At 41.3% G+C, this 17,921-nt stretch overlaps 1 protein-coding gene, 1 long non-coding RNA gene and 1 pseudogene across 5 annotated transcripts in view; 1 reads left to right on the plus strand and 2 right to left on the minus strand.

Annotated features, from left to right (window-relative positions):
* Nucleotides 1-13,361, minus strand: part of LOC140608849 (uncharacterized) — a 54,911-nt gene extending 41,550 nt beyond the window's left edge. Inside the window, exons 1-2 of one of the 4 annotated variants that reach the window (XR_012010847.1) lie at nt 13,170-13,361; nt 6,140-6,243 (exon numbers count right to left, since the gene is read on the minus strand). This is a non-coding gene — a long non-coding RNA (uncharacterized lncRNA). Of the gene's footprint in view, nt 1-6,139; nt 6,244-12,655; nt 13,117-13,169 lie in introns of those variants that run through there. The other 3 variants (XR_012010848.1, XR_012010845.1, XR_012010846.1) reach the window with 3 other exon arrangements.
* Nucleotides 6,280-10,070, minus strand: LOC140608847 (ubiquitin-conjugating enzyme E2 variant 1 pseudogene; annotated as a pseudogene).
* CYCS (cytochrome c, somatic) lies at nt 13,267-16,006 on the plus strand. The gene is made up of 3 exons (XM_072783726.1): nt 13,267-13,596; nt 14,679-14,855; nt 14,980-16,006. Exons 2-3 carry the CDS (start codon nt 14,687-14,689, stop codon nt 15,126-15,128), a joined length of 318 nt encoding a protein of 105 aa, XP_072639827.1. The 5' UTR covers nt 13,267-13,596; nt 14,679-14,686; the 3' UTR covers nt 15,129-16,006.
* Nucleotides 16,007-17,921: the final 1,915 nt, after the last annotated feature.

Raw genomic sequence — 17,921 nt, forward strand, 5'->3', positions numbered from 1 at the left:
TATCATGGAAAGTTCATAAGGAATTTATAAGGAGTGTTTTGTTGAGATTTCTTTTTAATTTTTTTTAAAGATTTTACTTATTTATTCATGAGAGACACAGAGGGGCAGAGACACAGACAGAGGGAGAAGAAGGCTCCGTATAGGGAGGCCGACCAGGACCGGATCCCAGGTCCTCAGGATCCCGCCGTAGGCCGAAGGGCCGGGACTGCCCTTTTTTTTTTTTTTTTTTTTTTTTTTGAGATTTCTTTTAATTTTTATGTTTCATGACCATATTCATTTAACTATACCTTCTATAAAACTATTCTGGACTAAAATTATGGAATTCTTTCCAATCTCTATTTTAGAGCATTATTTTATATTATGTTAGGTATTATGGAATACAAAAACTTACATGGTAAAATAACATTGGAGAAAACAGGGAGCAGCAAAGCCAATCACATTATTTAATCACAGGATTCTCCTTAGCCTTTTATATGAAACATATTTGGGAATGTGGGGGGTGGGGTAGGGAGGCTATACTCATTTCTCAAACAAATTTGATCCTTTTATCATAGAGGTTATCATCAGACTACAATTCTAAAGAATTCTGGAAAATGCAAGTCTGCAGTATAGGAATTGGGGGTTTTAATTGCACATTTTCCCCTGGGTTGCAGGGACACAGAATTGCATTAGGACTATGGGCATTCACTCCACCCACCTCTATGCAGAAGTAACACAGCCTTCTCTCCACACATTGATCTTAGTCACCCTCTTCAATACTCCTACCAGGATGTCAGATCTAATTCTCTGTTAAGGCCTTACTAGGTGACAGCAAATACCTATACTCCAAGTATGCTCATCATAAGCTTAATTTTGAAAAATATTTATGGAGTCTTCCAGATTAAGATATACCAAATCTATCCATCTAATTTCATTTACTCTAAAAAGCACATTAAAACTTGGTGACTTATTTTGTTTTTCTTATTGTATTTTTTGTTTGTTTTATCCTACACACAAAAGCATAAACCAGCCAGGTCATAGTGGAAACAGAGCCAAGACCTCAGGAACATTTTGGAAAAGAGATAAATGAAAGATAGATCCTAACCGACTGAAGACACTAAGAACCCTAAACTGGCAGTGGGGAAAACAGCCTGATTTACATAGTAGATTTCTCAAAAGGTTCAGGATCTCAATACCTAGAGCTTTTGGGTCCGGTAGTAAAGGTAGGGGGTGGGAGGTTGCTGAATAAGGAAGACTATTTGAGAGCTAAGACACAACTGGCTCCCTACACCCTCTCCCTGCCCTGCCCTGCCTCACTCCACAGCGCTAGACAACTGCCTTCCCTCACCCTGGCAGAAGTCCAGAGGATAATTTTCTGACGAAAGATAAAATAGGATATCTGGCATGGAGAATACCAGGCATAGCTGAGACCTGGGTGCTGTTCTGAAACCAGGAGGAATAAGTACTTGGATCAATCAGGTCCCAGCAGGAAACAGCCCCTCAAAGGATTCCACTGAGGGGAGTTCAGTAAAGGGACAATTTACAAAGATATATGGGCAGGGTTAAAGGAACCTCCAATAGTGGGGCAGCCAGGAACCAGCAGCAGCAGCAGGAAGTCTTACCACTCCCAACCCCTTAAGAGAGGTAAGGGTCCAGTGTTACAGTGCTTCCCATTCACATACCCAATCTTTAAAAATAAAAAAGATTGTGAAGATTGTACATATCTGTGACTATACTAAAAACCTAACTAAAACTAAATTGTACACTTTAAATGGGTAAACTTATGGTATGTGAATTATAACTCAACAAAAAGATTAAAAAAGAAATTTGTGAAAGGAACACAAACTCCTTTGAAACCCTGAAACAACTGTTCTCTAAAGGGAGAGACTGCATTGAAATGGGCTCCCTAATTTCTTTTTTAAAGATTTTATTCATGATAGACACACACACACACACAGAGGCAGAGACATAGACAGAGGGAGAAGCAGGCTACCCACTGGAGCCTGATGTGGGACTCGAACCCAGGACATACCCAACCAGAAGCCAGAGAGCAAGGGGGCTCAGGTGATGTAGTTCTTAGATACTAATGTACTAAGGCAAAAAAAGGTGAAAAATGGATGTAGACAGGCAAGAAGAAAATAAGCAGCAGTGATCTTATAAATGCCAACTCCTCAGAGCTAAGTGGCACAGCTTTCTTCCACTCTAGGCTACCAGAAAACCGACATACATCAACTCTCCAGGAGAGAAGAAAATTCACAGCTGGGTTGAACAAGGAAGGCCACACACTGCCCTCTTATTTTAGCTCTCATATTTAAAAGTGTCCTTTTCACGATCTACTTCATGCCACGTTGTTCACATTTCTGTATCTTTTGTTGGTGATTTTGCTATTTCAGATGGTCCCCAAGCACAGTGCTGAAGCGCTATTTAATGTCCCTAAGTGCAAGAAGTCTTTGATATACCTTACAGAGAAAATGTTTAAGTGTGTTTCATTCAGACATGAGTTCTTACACTTGACACCAAAAGTGTGATGCATAAAAGAAAAAACTGATGATATGGACTTCATTAAAACTTAAAAATTTTGCTGTGTGAGAGATCTTGTTAAGAGGATGAAAAGCTACGCTACGGACTGCAAGAAAACATTTTAAAAACCACATATCTAACAAAGGACAAACATCTAGAATATGTCAACAAATCTAAAATTCAATAGTTTAAAAAAAAATCCCATCAGAAAATGGATAAAAGACAAACATTTCACCACAAAGGAAGATATACTGACGGCAAATAAACACAAGGAGGATGTTCAACACCATTAGCCATTAGGAAAGTACAAATTAAAACCACAATGAGATATCACTACACACCTGTTAAAACGACTAAATAATGAAAACACCAAATGCTGGTGAAGATGTGGAGAAACTAGATCATTCATACATTACTAGTGAGCTCTAAAAAACGGTTTGGCAATATCGTAAAAACTAAATATGCAACTTCCATATAATCCACAAACTGCACTCCCAGACATTTATCTCACAGAAATGAAGACTTCTATTCCCACCAAAATCAGCATATGAATATTTATAGTAGCCTTATTCATAATAGTTCCAAACTGGAAACACAGATGTCCTTCAATGGATGAATGAATAAACAAAATGCAGTACATCAATACGATGAAATATTATTTTGTCATTTAAAAAAACGAAGTTCTAAAACATGTTATAATATGGATGAGCCTTGAAAACATTATATTAAGGCACAAAAGGCCACATACTATGTGATTCCATTCATACAAAAATCTAAGGTTAATCTATGGAAAGTAGATTAGTGGCTGTTCAGGGCTGGGGTTGGGACAGGGGGAGATAGAAGGATGATAATTAAAGATAAAGGTTTTTTTCTTGACATGATGAAAATGTTCTAAAGCTAATGATTGTGAAGATTAGGGCACCAGGGTGGCTCAGTGGTTAAGCATCTGCCTTTGGCTCAGGTTGTGGTCCTGGAGTCCTGGGTTCGAGTCCCACATCAGGCTCCAGTGGGTAGCCTGCTTCTCCCTCTGTCTATGTCTCTGCCTCTGTGTGTGTGTGTCTATCATGAATAAAATCTTTAAAAATAAAAAAGATTGTGAAGATTGTACATATCTGTGACTATACTAAAAACCTAACTAAAATTAAATTGTACACTTTAAATGGGTAAACTTATGGTATGTGAATTATAACTCAACAAAAAGATTAAAAAAGAAATTTGTGAAAGGAACACAAACTCCTTTGAAACAGTGAAACAACTGTTCTCTAAAGGGAGAGACTGCATTGAAATGGGCTCCCTAATTTCTTTTTTTAAGATGTATTTATTTACTTGAGAGAGAGAGAACGCACCCACATGCATGACCTGGGGAAGAGGCAGAGGGAAAGAATATGCAAGCAGACTTTTGCTGACGTGGGGTTCAACCCCACAACCCATGAGATCAGGACCTGAGCCGAAAGCAAAAGTTAGACAATCAACTGAGCCACCAGGTGTCCCTGGGCAGCCCTCCCTCCGCGCCACCCCCCCCCCCCCGCCCCGGTTATAAAAGGAATAAGAGAATACCTGACTGGCAAAGGCCAAACTCACCCCTAATGGTCAGAGGCAAAGTGGGAATGGCTATTATAATAGGTAGGGTAATCAGAGCAGTTTGATACAGAGGGATATTTGGCAGTGGCTAACTGTTCTTGGGATACTTAGGACCAAAACAGATAAGCAGGACAGATAAGGTCTGTACGATCTGCATAACCAAAAAAAAGTTAAAAAGTTACAATAACCAAAAATAATCCAACCAGTCACCAAAAGAGACAAAATCTCTTGCCAAAACTCAGACTTAAGTCACGATTCTTAAGTACAATTAATGAGGGTGAAACTGATTAATTAACAAGGTAAGAACCTGCAAATAACAAGGATTCATTCTAAATCTTCCACCTAGCTTTTCACAAAGGGATCCACTAATCCCTTGGGACCCAGAAGACCACCATGATCTACTGGTCAGAGGAGAGAGGTTCGGCCAGCTTTACCCCAGTTTGCCTCCTGGTGGAGCCAAAGGAACACAGACATGCTATAGCTATTTCCTCAGTTCTTGAGTGTATCCTTGGAACAGATACACTTAGCAACTGGCATAACATTGCTGTGGCTCCCTAACCCACTAAATAAGAAAAAGCCCAGTGGAAGTATCTGAGGACCTTCCCCCATGTGTTCCCCACCCCTGCAAAATAAAGTTAATAACACATCTAGGGGAAGGAGGTAAAGAGAGCAGAAAGGTATCAATCCCACCATCAAAGACTTGAAAAATCCAGGAGTGATTTTTCTTATCCCACTTAAATCACCTATTTGGACTATTCACAAGATACATGAATTTGGGAGAATAAAGATACATTATTTTAAATTTAAAATGTGATAATGCTAACTAAAACTACTATTCCATATCTAGTAAGAATATACTCTTTTTATGTCCTCTGGAAAATTTAAAATTACTGGGATTATCTCTTATTTAAATATTTGGTATAATTTACCACTGAAGCCCTGAGCGTCTAGAGTTTTCTTTGTGAGATTTTAAGTTATGAATTCCATTTCTTTAACAGTTATACTATTCGTTTGCTCCTTATCCCTAAGGGTTTTTTTTTTAATTATTCTTATTTTTTTAAGTAGACTCCACACCCAACATGGAGCCCAATGTGGGGTTCCAACCCATAACCCTAAGACCAAGACCTAAGCCAAGATCAAGAATCAAATGCTTAACCAACTGAGCTATCCAGATATCCTTGCCTAAGTTTTGATAAATAATATTTTTCAAGGAACTTTTCATTTGACCTATATTTTCTTTCTCTTTTAAAGATTTATTTATTGAAGAGAGGGAGAGGGCACACGCTGCACATCATAAAAGTGCATGAGCATGGGGGAAAGTGTAGAAGGAGAGGGAGAAAGTCTTAAGCAAATTCCTGCTGAGCACTGAGCCTGATGCATGGCAAGGAGCTCCACGTGGGGCTTAATCTCATGATACTGAGATCACAACCTGAGCCAAAACCAAGAGTGAGCGGCTCAACTGACTGTGCTGCCCACACACTCCCACATATTTAATAAAGTAATGCTTATTTTTTATATAGATTTTTAGTACCTTTTCTCTTGATCCTTCTTATCACTTATCTCTTGTATTAGTCTATTCTCTTACTTTCAAACCTTTTGTATTCTTGTGTTTTAGATGTATCTTCTTTATGTAAAGAGCAAATATTTCAGTTTTTGAAAAATCCTATTTGAAAATCTCTGTGTTATAACAACAGAATTTAGTTCATTTTATGTAGTAACTGATCTCTCTGGGTTTAAACCTACCATCTTACAGTGTGTTATCCTTCCTGTTTTTCCTTTTCTTGCCTTTTTAAAAAACTAATCACATTCCATTTTTTCCATTACTTTGAAAAACATACAGAACTTTTCTATTATTCTCTTAGTTTCCCTAGAAGCTACAATATACTCTCTTCCTGAATAGCACAATATATAGATAGAATATTTTAACTCTACTATTGTGATTTATGTGCTACAGTTGTTGCCATATATATTAATATTAATGCACACTTTTTATTATATTAAAATAGTCTGGCAATAAAAAGGCTGCTTATAGAATACTGTTAGGTTAAACTTTACTTACAGGATGTTAAATCCTTAGAATTAAGGTTTCCCCCAGAAAAAGATTAATGAAAACACTGATTGCTTTTCAGATTTGATAGTCACTGCTTCAAAAGGTGGTTTTACCTGAATAAAACAAAGCCTGAATAAAAACCAAAAAACTTCAGAACACAATTAACACTTTTATTTCAGTATGCATCCACATCTCAGTATTTAGTGGTCCTGAACAGAAAAGTGGAAAAATGCAGCAATTTGCCAGGAAGTTAAGCCCACCAATTTCAGGGATCTGGTGTGCACACTGAGTTCTTTCTTAATCTCTGCTGAGGACCATGATCATAAAGCAGCAGCATCAAAAACAAAATATGCACCAAATTCAACGTTCTTTTCGTTCCAGTTGTCAGATTCCAAACGAGACCCACGTGGATTCCAAGACGACCAAATGAGAACTCTGTTTAAAACCTCAAGTTTTAAAAGCAAAAGCAATTACAGGAAAAGAAAACAATTCATTCAGAGGAATTACGTGTGCTTACAAATGTCTTCTGTGGCCTTTCTTCGTGTTTTACCACCAAGAACTTTGAGAGCTGGCAGGTCTGAGTGCCCCTGGTGGCTGTTCTTTTCATTTTAGCAAAACCTGAGCTGAAAAACTGCCATCAGCTGATGATGACAGCAAAGAGTGGCAGAGCTAAGGATCTAATATTCATTCCCAGGCTGCTGGATAATGAGTAAATTGATTCCAAAACTAAATAAGGGAAGTCAGAAACTCTTTCCAACCTTACCTGATGGCTTTTAGCCAAAGCAAGGAAGTGTCATGGAAAGTGCTAAGTGATGATGGTATACAAAAAGGGACTTGAGGAGAAGGAAGGAAAGAGCAGCACCATTAAGGTAGGGGGAAAGCTATGGAGAAAACCCTGAATTCCTCACCAAAGGCCAACTTCAGAGGGGAGCAGAGGAGGTCACAATCTATGCTTTGGCCAAGGGTGGTAGTGGGAAGTGAAGAAAGGACAATGGCTTGGAAGTGGGAGGGCATCATTTAAGACTAAAAAGAAAGAAACCAGGAGTGCAGATGGAGTACTCCACACACACACAGCTATAGCCCCACAGGCTGTGACCCAAAACCTTCACACCTACTCTAGCAAGCCACCCCAAGCTAGAGGGCTGTTGCAGGGAGGGGGGATGAAGGGAAGAAGGGAGAAAGGAATTGAGGGAGGGGTGAGGGACGAGAAGGGGAGAAGGCAGAGACCCCAGGCCATGTAATCAGCAGCAAGGTGACTGTGTGATTTGTCTTTTCATAGTTGAGTTAGGTGTGCCCCACTGGTTACGATGGCAATCTATTTATACTTTCTTGATCCCACAAGTTCAACTATGTAGACAGTGATTACACTTGACAGGATTTGTTATAGCACAACTTATGTGTTTCAAATGGACAAAAAATTAGTATCATTTACAGTATCTTAAATTGCTTTTGAAGGGGAGCTTCCTTTCCAGTACTTCTAGGTCTATAAGACATAGCTAGAAAATTTACTACTATGGAAAATAAGGGCTGCTTAAATCAAAGGCTGGAGGGGAGAGGTCCTGTAGTTTCTCTTTTTGATTAATTGCTATAACACTGTCCTTCCGGTGGCTGAGGGAGTTTCATGTTTTCTTTAGCCATCATCAGGCTCCACAGCTCTTGCAGGACAACTTTAATGCTATATGAATCCTGCCATTTTGCTAGCACTGGCATGGTTCTTGGGTCCACCACTCCATTAGAACTATTAACTCCATTCATATTAATTTTTGTTACAAATCTTACAAAAGGGAATCTTCTGGGTATTTAGCTCCACATTCTATTTTAAGGCTGTATATGAGATTTTCATAAATTGTTCCTAGAGGCCTAATTATCATCCTTGTCCATCTTATAAGTGTCATGTCTTCCTCATCTTCTAGACCCAGCTAACTGCCATCTCCTATTCCTTTCTGGCCTCCTTCTAGTTCTTCCAAGTCAAAAATTGCAAGGGACTTTTACTCCTGAGCCCGTGGTGGCTGCCATCTTGTGTCACTTTGTATATATATCAGCTACAAAAAACATTATCATTATTTGAACAATGTCCATTTAGATTCAATGACATATTTATCTATGTTGTTGCTCTTGATTTTTCCTTTATCTTTGATCTCTTAATCTGTAATAATTCTTTTGTATAAGAACACCCTTTAGAATTTTCTTCCTTGTGGATATGCTGGTGACAAACTCAGTTTTTGAAATGTCTTCCTTTCTTAAGAAATATTTTGCCAGATAAAGAATTTAATTTGACAGTTATTTTCTTCCAGCACATCCATATACTGTCCTCTGGCTTCCACTGTTGATGTAGAGAACTCAGTGGTCGGTTCAAGAGTTCTTTGAATATCAGTATTTTTCCTCATTTTGCTTTTACATTATCATTGTCTTTATTGTTAGTTTTTTTATTGTATTAGGAATGACTGATTTTCTTAAATCTATGAACTGGTATCTTTCACTCAAATATTGTTTCTACCCTATTCTCTCTTCTCTCCTTCTGGGGCTCCACTTAAAAGTACATTATACATTATCTCAGTATCCTCTTTTGATTATTTTTCAGTTTTAGAATGTCTATTTGATTCTTGTTCAAATCTGTTATTTTTTTTTTTTTGAAGATTTTATGTATTTGAGAGTGAGAAAAAGACAGCAGGGGTAGGGGGAAGGACAAGCAGATTCCCCCGAGCAGGGAGCCCTATGCGGGGCTCTATCCCAGGACCCTGAGATCATGACCTGAGCCAAAGACAGATGCTCAACTGACTGAGCCACCCAGACCCCCCTGTTATTTTACACATATATACTTTCCAGTCGCCTTCTAAAATGTTCAAGCCTGGCTTTTATGTACAGAACATAATAAATATTTCATAGTTTATCTGATGATTTTAAAATCTGGAATCCCTACTACTTGACTGTTGCTTATGCTAGTTCTCACTCATATTGTGGATCTAATGATCTTTCTCCCTTTGCTGAACACCTTAAAAACTTTATTTGTAGTAATAATCTGAGACTTAAGCTGATATTACCTACTTCCAGAGAGAATTTTCATTTGATTCTACCAGGTGCTTAAAGGCAACAGAATTCCTATTCCAAGTTCAAAATTTAAGATTTTCCCTAAAGAAATCAGGCCACAGATCTTGTAAGATCAGTATTTCCTCCAGTTTATCCTCACTTCCAGCCTGCAGCTCTTTGAAATGCTGACCGAAAGCAAGGGTTGTTTGCCAGGTACCAGGTTCTCAACCTCTGCAAGTCCTGACCTGATATTATAAATAGAAATACATACATTTCTACATACAGATATCTATATATCTAAAGACAAATAGTGTGTCCAATGATCCCTGCAGCTGTATTTCCACCCTTGTGAAGGTTCCTTCTACATTGTACCAGGATCAGTGACTAGTAACAGAAGTAATGGTATATCACTTCTAAGATTATAAAAGACTGGCATCTGTCTTAGCTTCTCTGTCTTGGGGAAGCAAGTTCCATGTGGTAAGCAGTCCCATTCACAGGCCTCCAGCTAGGAGCCAATAAGGAACTGAGGCCTGACAACCATGTGAGTAAGCTCAGACTTGGATTCTCTAGTCTACTTGAGCCCTCAGATAACTGGATCTCTTCAACAGTTTGACTGCAAACTCACAAGAGACTCTGAGCCAGAACCAAAACCCAGCAAAGCTGCTTCCACAGAAGCTGTAAGGTAATACGTCTGCTTATCATACTATATGCAGTGTATTTCAGTGATCATAATTTTTATTTCTACAAATTAGCTTTGGCTCTTTTTAAAAATCTGTTTTTTGATAGTCTCTTGTTTGTTGCAAATGCTTTTGCTTTCTACTTTGTCTAAATTTTTTAAATTTATTTTTTATTGGTGTTCAATTTACCAACATACAGAATAACCCCCAGTGCCCGTCACCCATTCACTCCCACCCCCCGCCCTCCTCCCCTTCTACCACCCCTAGTCCGTTTCCCAGAGTTAGCAGTCTTTACGTTCTGTCTCCCTTTCTGATATTTCCCACACATTTCTTCTCCCTTCCTTTATATTCCCTTTCACTATTATTTATATTCCCCAAATGAATGAGAACATATAATGTTTGTCCTTCTCTGACTTACTTCACTCAGCATAATACCCTCCAGTGTCTAAATGTTTTAAATGTCTTCGTATTATACATTAGAAAGGTAAATAAAAATTTTCTCTGTTTATAAAGGAAAATGACATTGTTTCCCCTTTTAAGAACGTTTTCTGTGAAAATCCAAAGTCCTCACTCTAGCCTTTAAGAATGTATGTTTCTCAGAGGTCTGGGCTTTATCCCTTTTGGTATGTAAACACCTAGGAACCTAGGAAGACAAGAGCTTCACCTCAGGAGCCTGAAGTAGGTACAACTACTTATTTCTCAGGAAAACAAGTTTTATTATTCTTTTGGATGAGGACAACTAATTAAACAAATGGCTACCCCAATTCCTGAGGGAATTCAGGGTAAAAGAAAGTGAAAAAAACTCAACTGAGAAGGATCTGGCCACAAACTGTAATGGCAAGTCCTCCTACAGAAAACTGGTTACCATTAATCCATATAACAAGCAATAATTGTGTGGCCAAAAGGGAAATCGGCTACTATTGATCATAAAGCCTCATGTTTATTACGTGCTAACTAAAACCAGTATGATAGAAAAGCATTATAATTAATTTAGCTGTATAAATTGTGTGAGACTTTATTCTGATTTGGTAGTTTCTTGTAGACTACCTATATACAACCACTTTATTGTGCTTACCCAATAATGAACAAGTTTACTTTCGCAATATAGTAAAGCGAGGAGACATCTCTTTCCTGCTAAGATTTTTACTTCTCCATTGATATCTAATAATTCCAACTCCTATGGCCCTTTGCGGGTATAATTTTGCTCTTTGTGTTTTTCGTAATGATCTCATGCTTGGCATTTCTTAAGTGTGGGAATCCTGAAGGCCTGGGTTAAAATATTCCTCTGCATATTTATGTTTACTTCTGCCAGACACCAGAACACACTGCCCATCCACAGCTACTATGTTAATTTTCCAGATAGAGGTTTCCCAGACGGGCAGGTAAAGTATAATCAAACCCTAACACTGCATGAGAGCCCACCTGCAGTTATGAATTCTCAAAGGATACTTCTTCCTTCTACTCAGTACCCAAGGCCAAGCCAGACAAGACTAACCTGGTTATTCCCTCTGCCGGTGAAGAGACTGTGTTTTACGCTTTGGATTCAAGGGTTTCAGCATTACGCAGTAGTCTCACCCAACAAAGGGATCCAAGGGCTGTGGTTACCTTCCCTTCCCCCTAGGGATCCAAGGGCTGTGGTTACCTTCCTAAGCTTACCATGTTCATTTTCAGTTCTTGTTCCCCACCTCACCCCTGCCTCCAACCAGATTTCTCTTACTTTCTTAATGACCCTCATTAAGTGTTTTGGTCTGGGTGAAGAGGGTATCTTATCATTAGGTCTTTTTCATCAGAAGGGTCTTTAAAGGGATCCCTGGGTGGCGCAGCCGTTTGGCGCCTGCCTTTGGCCCAGGGCGCGATCCTGGAGACCCGGGATGGAGTCCCACGTCGGGCTCCCGGTGCATGGAGCCTGCTTCTCCCTCTGCCTATGTCTCTGCCCCTCTCTCTCTCTGTGACTATCATAAATTAAAAAAAAAAAAAAAATTAAAAAAAAAGAAGGGACTTTAAAAATACGGCATCTATAATGTTGGTAGAAGGAAAAACCTAAGGCATTGCTTTGTCATAGTTACACCCCTTACCAGCCACTATCAAGCCTACGGGATAAGATGGAGGTAGACGGAACAGATGCAACATAGAACATAAAACCGGGGGAAAAAAAAAAGATAAAATAAATAAATAGAATAGAATAGAAAACCGAACTGCAGAATTATCATTGTTCTCAACTAATTCCCTCAGGTATTGTGAGTAAACTGCAAATACTGTGTGTCTCTTCCAAACTTGAATACATAGATATTATAAAACATAATAGGTGTGATTTCTGTTTCACAGGATGCTTTTGTGGCCCTAGTGTGTGCAATTAGAGGAAACTCGAAATCAGGACGTAGAAAACAATAAAAAAATAATCCGGTCGTATAGAGAGATGGATGGTCTGGAGCAGAAATCATGGTACCCGTGGTCTGGAAGGGGTTTAAGGTAATCTAGTTAAGTTTACTGCTTAACTTGGGAGTAGGAAGAAGATGGCTAGAATGTAAGCTCCACCAGAGAAAGAGTCCTCCACGATCTACTCCAGGTAAATAATATGCATTCAATAAACACTTGTGAATGAATAACGGCAGTGCTAGAACATGAGAAAGGAGGGGGAAAACCCATTCACAACTCGGGGGCTGAATTAGCGGGGGCAAGGGAGTCCAGAAAAAATATTTGCCAGGGACAGAACCGAGCATGTCTGGAAGGAGAGCTAGTTCTGGAGGAAAAGGATGATCCCCGGAAGCTGTGGTTATCAAACCTGCCTTTGTCATATGACCCCAACCGCATTACATCTTACTTGAACAGGTCATTCGGCCTAGGTTAGAGGAGATGCAAATCCTCTCTAGGTTTCCAACAATGCTCTAGCCCCTTGACAAGGCTCCTCGCTAGCGCCTGCACATCCTCCTTGTTCCGCACAGAAACGCAAGGGAGACGGGTGTCGGCGGAAAAGCCGGCAGCTGTGGGGCCCGAGCTACAATCCAGCTTCCGCCGCAGCTACGGCAGCTTCCCTGCGGCAGACCCGGGGTGTCCGTCAAGGGGGGGATGTCGAAGTAGCAGAGTGAAGGCGAAGCGGTACGTCGGGAGCTCAGGTCCAACTCTCACAACTCCGGGTTCCAGGCGATGCTTTGGGGTGCGGCTGGCGGCAGCCGCGAAAGCAGGACAGAGACTGCGGAAAGGCCGCCAGCTGCACGGACAGCAGCCAGGAGGCCTCTACGTGCGTCAGAGTTGGGGCGTTCCCCTCCCGGCAGGCAAAACGCCCCCCCCCCCCCCCGCCCAAAGCGCATTACGTCAACAAGCCCAAGAGCAGTTACCTTAGCACAACAACGCCCTCCATCCACCTCGCGACTCCGCTCCACCCTCCCCTTGGGGATACGCATGCGCAGAAAGGCAGGACGGCGACGTCAGCCCTTCCCGGCACCGCCTCGTTGTCGTACATCCAGGGGCCTGTCGTAACTGCCGGCGGGAGAGCAGAAGGGCACCCGCGCGGCACACCCTACCCTGCTGGCCGGCCTCCGCGCCGGTCGTTAACGCAGGCCCTGGAGACTGAAGCCAATGAGGCGCGGTGACGTCACTGCGTAGCAGGCCGCGCAGCCGCAGGGCGGGCGGCGAAGGGACGGGTCGAGTTCGGTTGCACCGACACCGGTACTTAGGTGCGGAGCGGCGTGTCCTTGGACTTAGAGAGCGGGACGTCCGGCTTGCGAGCGGGCTTCTTCGTTTCGCGCGCGCGACAGAAAGGCGGTGAGCGCCGGGCGGGAAGCCGCAGCACGGGGACGCGCGGCTGTGTCGAGGGGTGCGCGCCCTGGCCGAGGCCGGCGCCCGGGTTCGGCGAGTGGGGCGCACCTGGGGCGGGAAGGCCAGGGGTGACCCCCCCCCCCCCCCGCCTGGGGCTGGCCAGAAGCCGGTGGGCTACGGCTGGAGACGGGGCGGCACGCCGGCTGGGACGGGGAGTGGGCTCGATCAGGGCCCTTAAAGCCCGGAAGCCGCCTGGATGCTGATCCAACCCAGACCGAGGCCCGGGGGTCTCGTAGCCGGGGCCCAGGGGCTGTGGAAGTGACAGACTTCCCGGGATGAGGGCGGGAATGTGGGGGGCTGCGCAGCGCCCCACGGCCTCCTGCAGAGGCGGCCGGAACTACCGCTCCTGCAAAAACGAGCCCTTTTTCTTCCGAGTCACTTGTCGCTTTTCCCCCCTTAACCTGCCTAGGCATCTCGGGAAGGCAGGTGCCCTCCGTCTCCTTGAAAGCCTGATTGGGTGACCTCGTGGGCGTCTCCAGAGAGCCCAGAGCTGGAGGACGGACGGATGGGAGACCTCCCACCCGCACCGCAGGGCCGTTTATACCGGCCCGAGCAGGCTGTTAGCAACCACAGGACTTGGGTTTTGTAAATGTATTTTGACTGATCAGAGGTGGCTTCACATTGCAGTCTGATTAAATAGGCTTTCTTAAAAGCTGAAAGTTTTGGTAGTTTGGTAGTTTTGGTTTAATGTAATCATGGTTTTCGACTTGACTCAGATTTGTGACTTTCTGTGACCTTGACCTCAAACTTTTGAAACCGTTTTTGAACTAGGTTCCCACTTTGCTTACTTGGGCTTTAGTTCTATCACTCGAATACACATAGATGTGTATTTAGGGAAGTCGTTCCAGCTAGTGGTTTTGGTACCTAGAGAGCCAGTCGCCAGCACACTAAGTAAAACCAGATTCGCCCTGGTGATTAATACTCTAGATTTGCAATGGGTTAGTAATTCAGTCCCTGGAGCGACCACTGGTTGGTTTTCACTGGATTTTTACTCGGAGGAAAAAAGTAATGGAGTCTTTCATTTTTAGATTGAAAAATGGGTGATGTTGAGAAGGGCAAGAAGATTTTTGTTCAGAAGTGTGCGCAGTGCCATACTGTGGAAAAGGGAGGCAAGCACAAGACTGGGCCAAACCTCCACGGTTTATTTGGGCGGAAGACCGGTCAGGCCCCTGGATTTTCTTACACGGATGCCAACAAGAACAAAGGTAAGGGTCTGGGAGGTGGGGGATCAGTTATTAAATAACAGAAGCACAATTTCATGAATATAACCAATGGTAAGCCCTTTATCAGGAGTGTAAGATACTTAACAATACGTCCCTCCTTGTTTAGGCATCACCTGGGGAGAGGAGACCCTGATGGAGTATTTGGAGAATCCCAAGAAGTACATCCCTGGAACAAAAATGATCTTCGCTGGCATTAAGAAGACAGGGGAAAGAGCAGACTTAATAGCTTATCTCAAAAAAGCTACTAAGGAGTAATAGTTGGCTATCGCCTTATTTATTACAAAACAAAAATGTCTCATGACTTTTTTTTTATGTGTACCATATTTAAATTGATCTCATTGACCAGAATTCAGATCATGAGTGGCTGATAGAAGGTTTCTCTTGGACAGTCCTGATTTAAATAAGATTGGCTTGTGGTTAAATGAATATGATCAGTTTTTTGAACTTTGATAGTAATTCTGGTTCAGCAAGTGCTCTCACTGTTTTCCCTTCTAAAAAATATGATTGGAATTGATTAGAGATGTGTAGCTTTTCACAGAGATGGTAAATGCCACCTCTAAATTTATAGATTGGTTTTATATTTAGATTTATATAACGGGTTATATTAATATATTTAAATACTGAGGAAATCCCTTCACTCTCAGAACAGCAAGACTCAGCTGTGTTTCAAGTTGTGTTCCCTAGCCTGTTAAAGGCAATGGCTGAAGATAAGCTGGCAGTGTCCACTTTATCTTTTTGGTCTTAACTATGCCAATTTAATTAAAATTCTTTGCATCTAAAATGTTGCCTTTTGCTAATTGAAAGGCATTTTAGTGTGGTTTGTGCGTAATATTAAAATTTTAACACTTGGGTTTTATACACCTGTAAGGTCAGACGCTTTTAAAATTTAGTGTGAGGAGATACAGCAGCAGACTTGGCTTGTGAATTCTTGACTAAGACTACGTTATTATTCAGGATTGTCTTCTAAACAGCTATTCAGTGACACAAATGTGGAATTAACCATGTATGTATGATTGGTAATGGTGCTTTTGCCAACTCCTTAGAAAGGTTAAAATAGAGGAGATCCGTCATCAGCACAAATTTGTACATTATGTGATAAGGTTTAAGATAATTAAAAACAAAGTCACAGATCATGATTTTTCTAATGTGCTTGATTTAATGACTGCCAAAATTTTGAGTACAAGGATCCTAAGCACTGGTGGAGCAGTGTTACTAGCCATAGTACTTGATTGTTTACTTAGTCCTCTAGGACAGTGCGAATTAGAACAACACTTCAGTCATTGATCTTTAGAATTTCTATTGGCCAGAATGAGGAGTGGAGTGTTTATGCCAAATATAGATAGAATAACGTGCTTCTAGTCCTTGTTTTGTGGTATATAACTGTATGATTTATATACCAAGTTATTTCATACATGGTCCATGCCATAAGATTTAGAGTAGGCCCTGGAAATTTTAATGGAGATGGTGAGGTTCTCAGTGAAAGAAATCCTGTGGTGATGAGAGCCAACCCTGGGACAAGAAGGAGACAGGAAGAGGCCTTGTCAGTGCTTCCAAAGGTAATGAGGGTAATAGGTGGCTTGTGAAGGCTTGACAAAGCAGTTTGTAATTGGTGAATCTTATTTTCAATCATTGGAGAACTGTAAGTAAGCAAAGAAATCAGGAAACCTGTTGTAATTCAGGGAAAAGCCTTTGTAACAGAGAACTTGGTAACTGCAGAAGATAGTGGTATTCAGAGACAGTATAGCGATTTACCTTCTAAGAATTGTAGATGATCATGGGAAGATATGGAGACCAGGAAATTGATTTACTTCTCTGCCTCCTACGTTAACTAAAGCCTGTGTTGGCAGAGATAATTACTAAGTACCTGCTGTGTTCCAGTCCAGTTGTACTCACTAAGTGTCCCCGATGCGTTACTTATAACATTAAGTGCTCCTACAGTTAATTCAAAAGTGAAATTCCCAGCTTTGAGGTGTATACGCTCTCAGGAAAAAAGAAGACAAAAAAAACACTCTTTTTTTTTTAAAAGATTTTACTTATTTATTTATTCATGAGAGACACAGAAAGAGGCAGAGACACAGGCAGAGGGAAAAGCAGGCCCCATGCAGGAAGCCCGATGTAGGACTTGATCCCGGGACTGCAGGATCACACCCTGGGCTGAAGGCAGCGCTAAACCACTAAGCCACCCGGGCTGCCCAAAAGAAAAAAAGCTCTGTCTAACACATCTTCATTCCTACTGCTCCATTATAGGTGGGTTGGTGCTGTCACAAATGAGTCAGATGTTTTTTTTAAGGAGTGTTTCTTCCAAGTGCCACCTACACTCTAGATTTTGCCTAGAAAAATCTGTGATGATGGATTATACTTGTGCTGTCCAATACAGTAGCCACTAATCACATTTGGCAATTAAGCCCTTGAAACATGGCTAAATTTTAGCCATAAATGGCTATAAGACGGCTGTAAGAGCATTGATATCTCAGAAAGCACTCAACTGGTGAGCACTGGAATATTTTTCATTTTATAACCACATCAAATTCTTTGAAAGAAGTAACTGAAAGAAGCAACTGAATTGTCATATCTAGTGTTCTTTTTTTTCTTTTCTCAATTAGCTGATGATCCCTAGGATTTTTGGCACCCTTGACTTCTTATTTTATTCTCCCTTGGTTTAAGTTAGCTTCATACTCAATGTGGAATAAAACACATAGGCGTCATAGAATCCTTACACATGTTGCTATAATCTGCCAATCCAAATACATTTTTTTCACATGACATTTTGGCCAAATTCTAGCCCTATAACTGAGATTGCTTTATAGAGTTTATTCACTTCTCAGTTTATCTCCACTGCCTTATAAGGTGTATGGAACAATTACTGCCTCTTTTTATATCAAAAGTAAACAGGCTCAGAGGGGTTGTTGCTGTCAAAGGTCACACAGGCATTATGGAGTAGTATCACATAAACTGACTTGCCTTTTATTACTGTCTTCTAAAACTCCATATAAATTGGTTATCTGTTGGGCTCCTCACAGAACTCAGACTTTTCTTGCTAAAGACTAT

This window comes from Canis lupus, chromosome 18, assembly GCF_048164855.1.
Source record: "Canis lupus baileyi chromosome 18, mCanLup2.hap1, whole genome shotgun sequence".
NCBI classification, from domain to species: domain Eukaryota; kingdom Metazoa; phylum Chordata; class Mammalia; order Carnivora; family Canidae; genus Canis; species Canis lupus.

What these genes read in the sequence shown, in the direction of transcription:
- CYCS (XM_072783726.1), top strand. Translation starts at nt 14,687, where the DNA reads ATGGGTGATGTTGAGAAGGGCAAGAAGATTTTTGTTCAGAAGTGTGCG. An exon ending in GGATGCCAACAAGAACAAAG is followed by an intron (nt 14,856 to 14,979) that starts GTAAGGGTCTGG and finishes CTCCTTGTTTAG; the next exon opens with GCATCACCTGGGGAGAGGAG.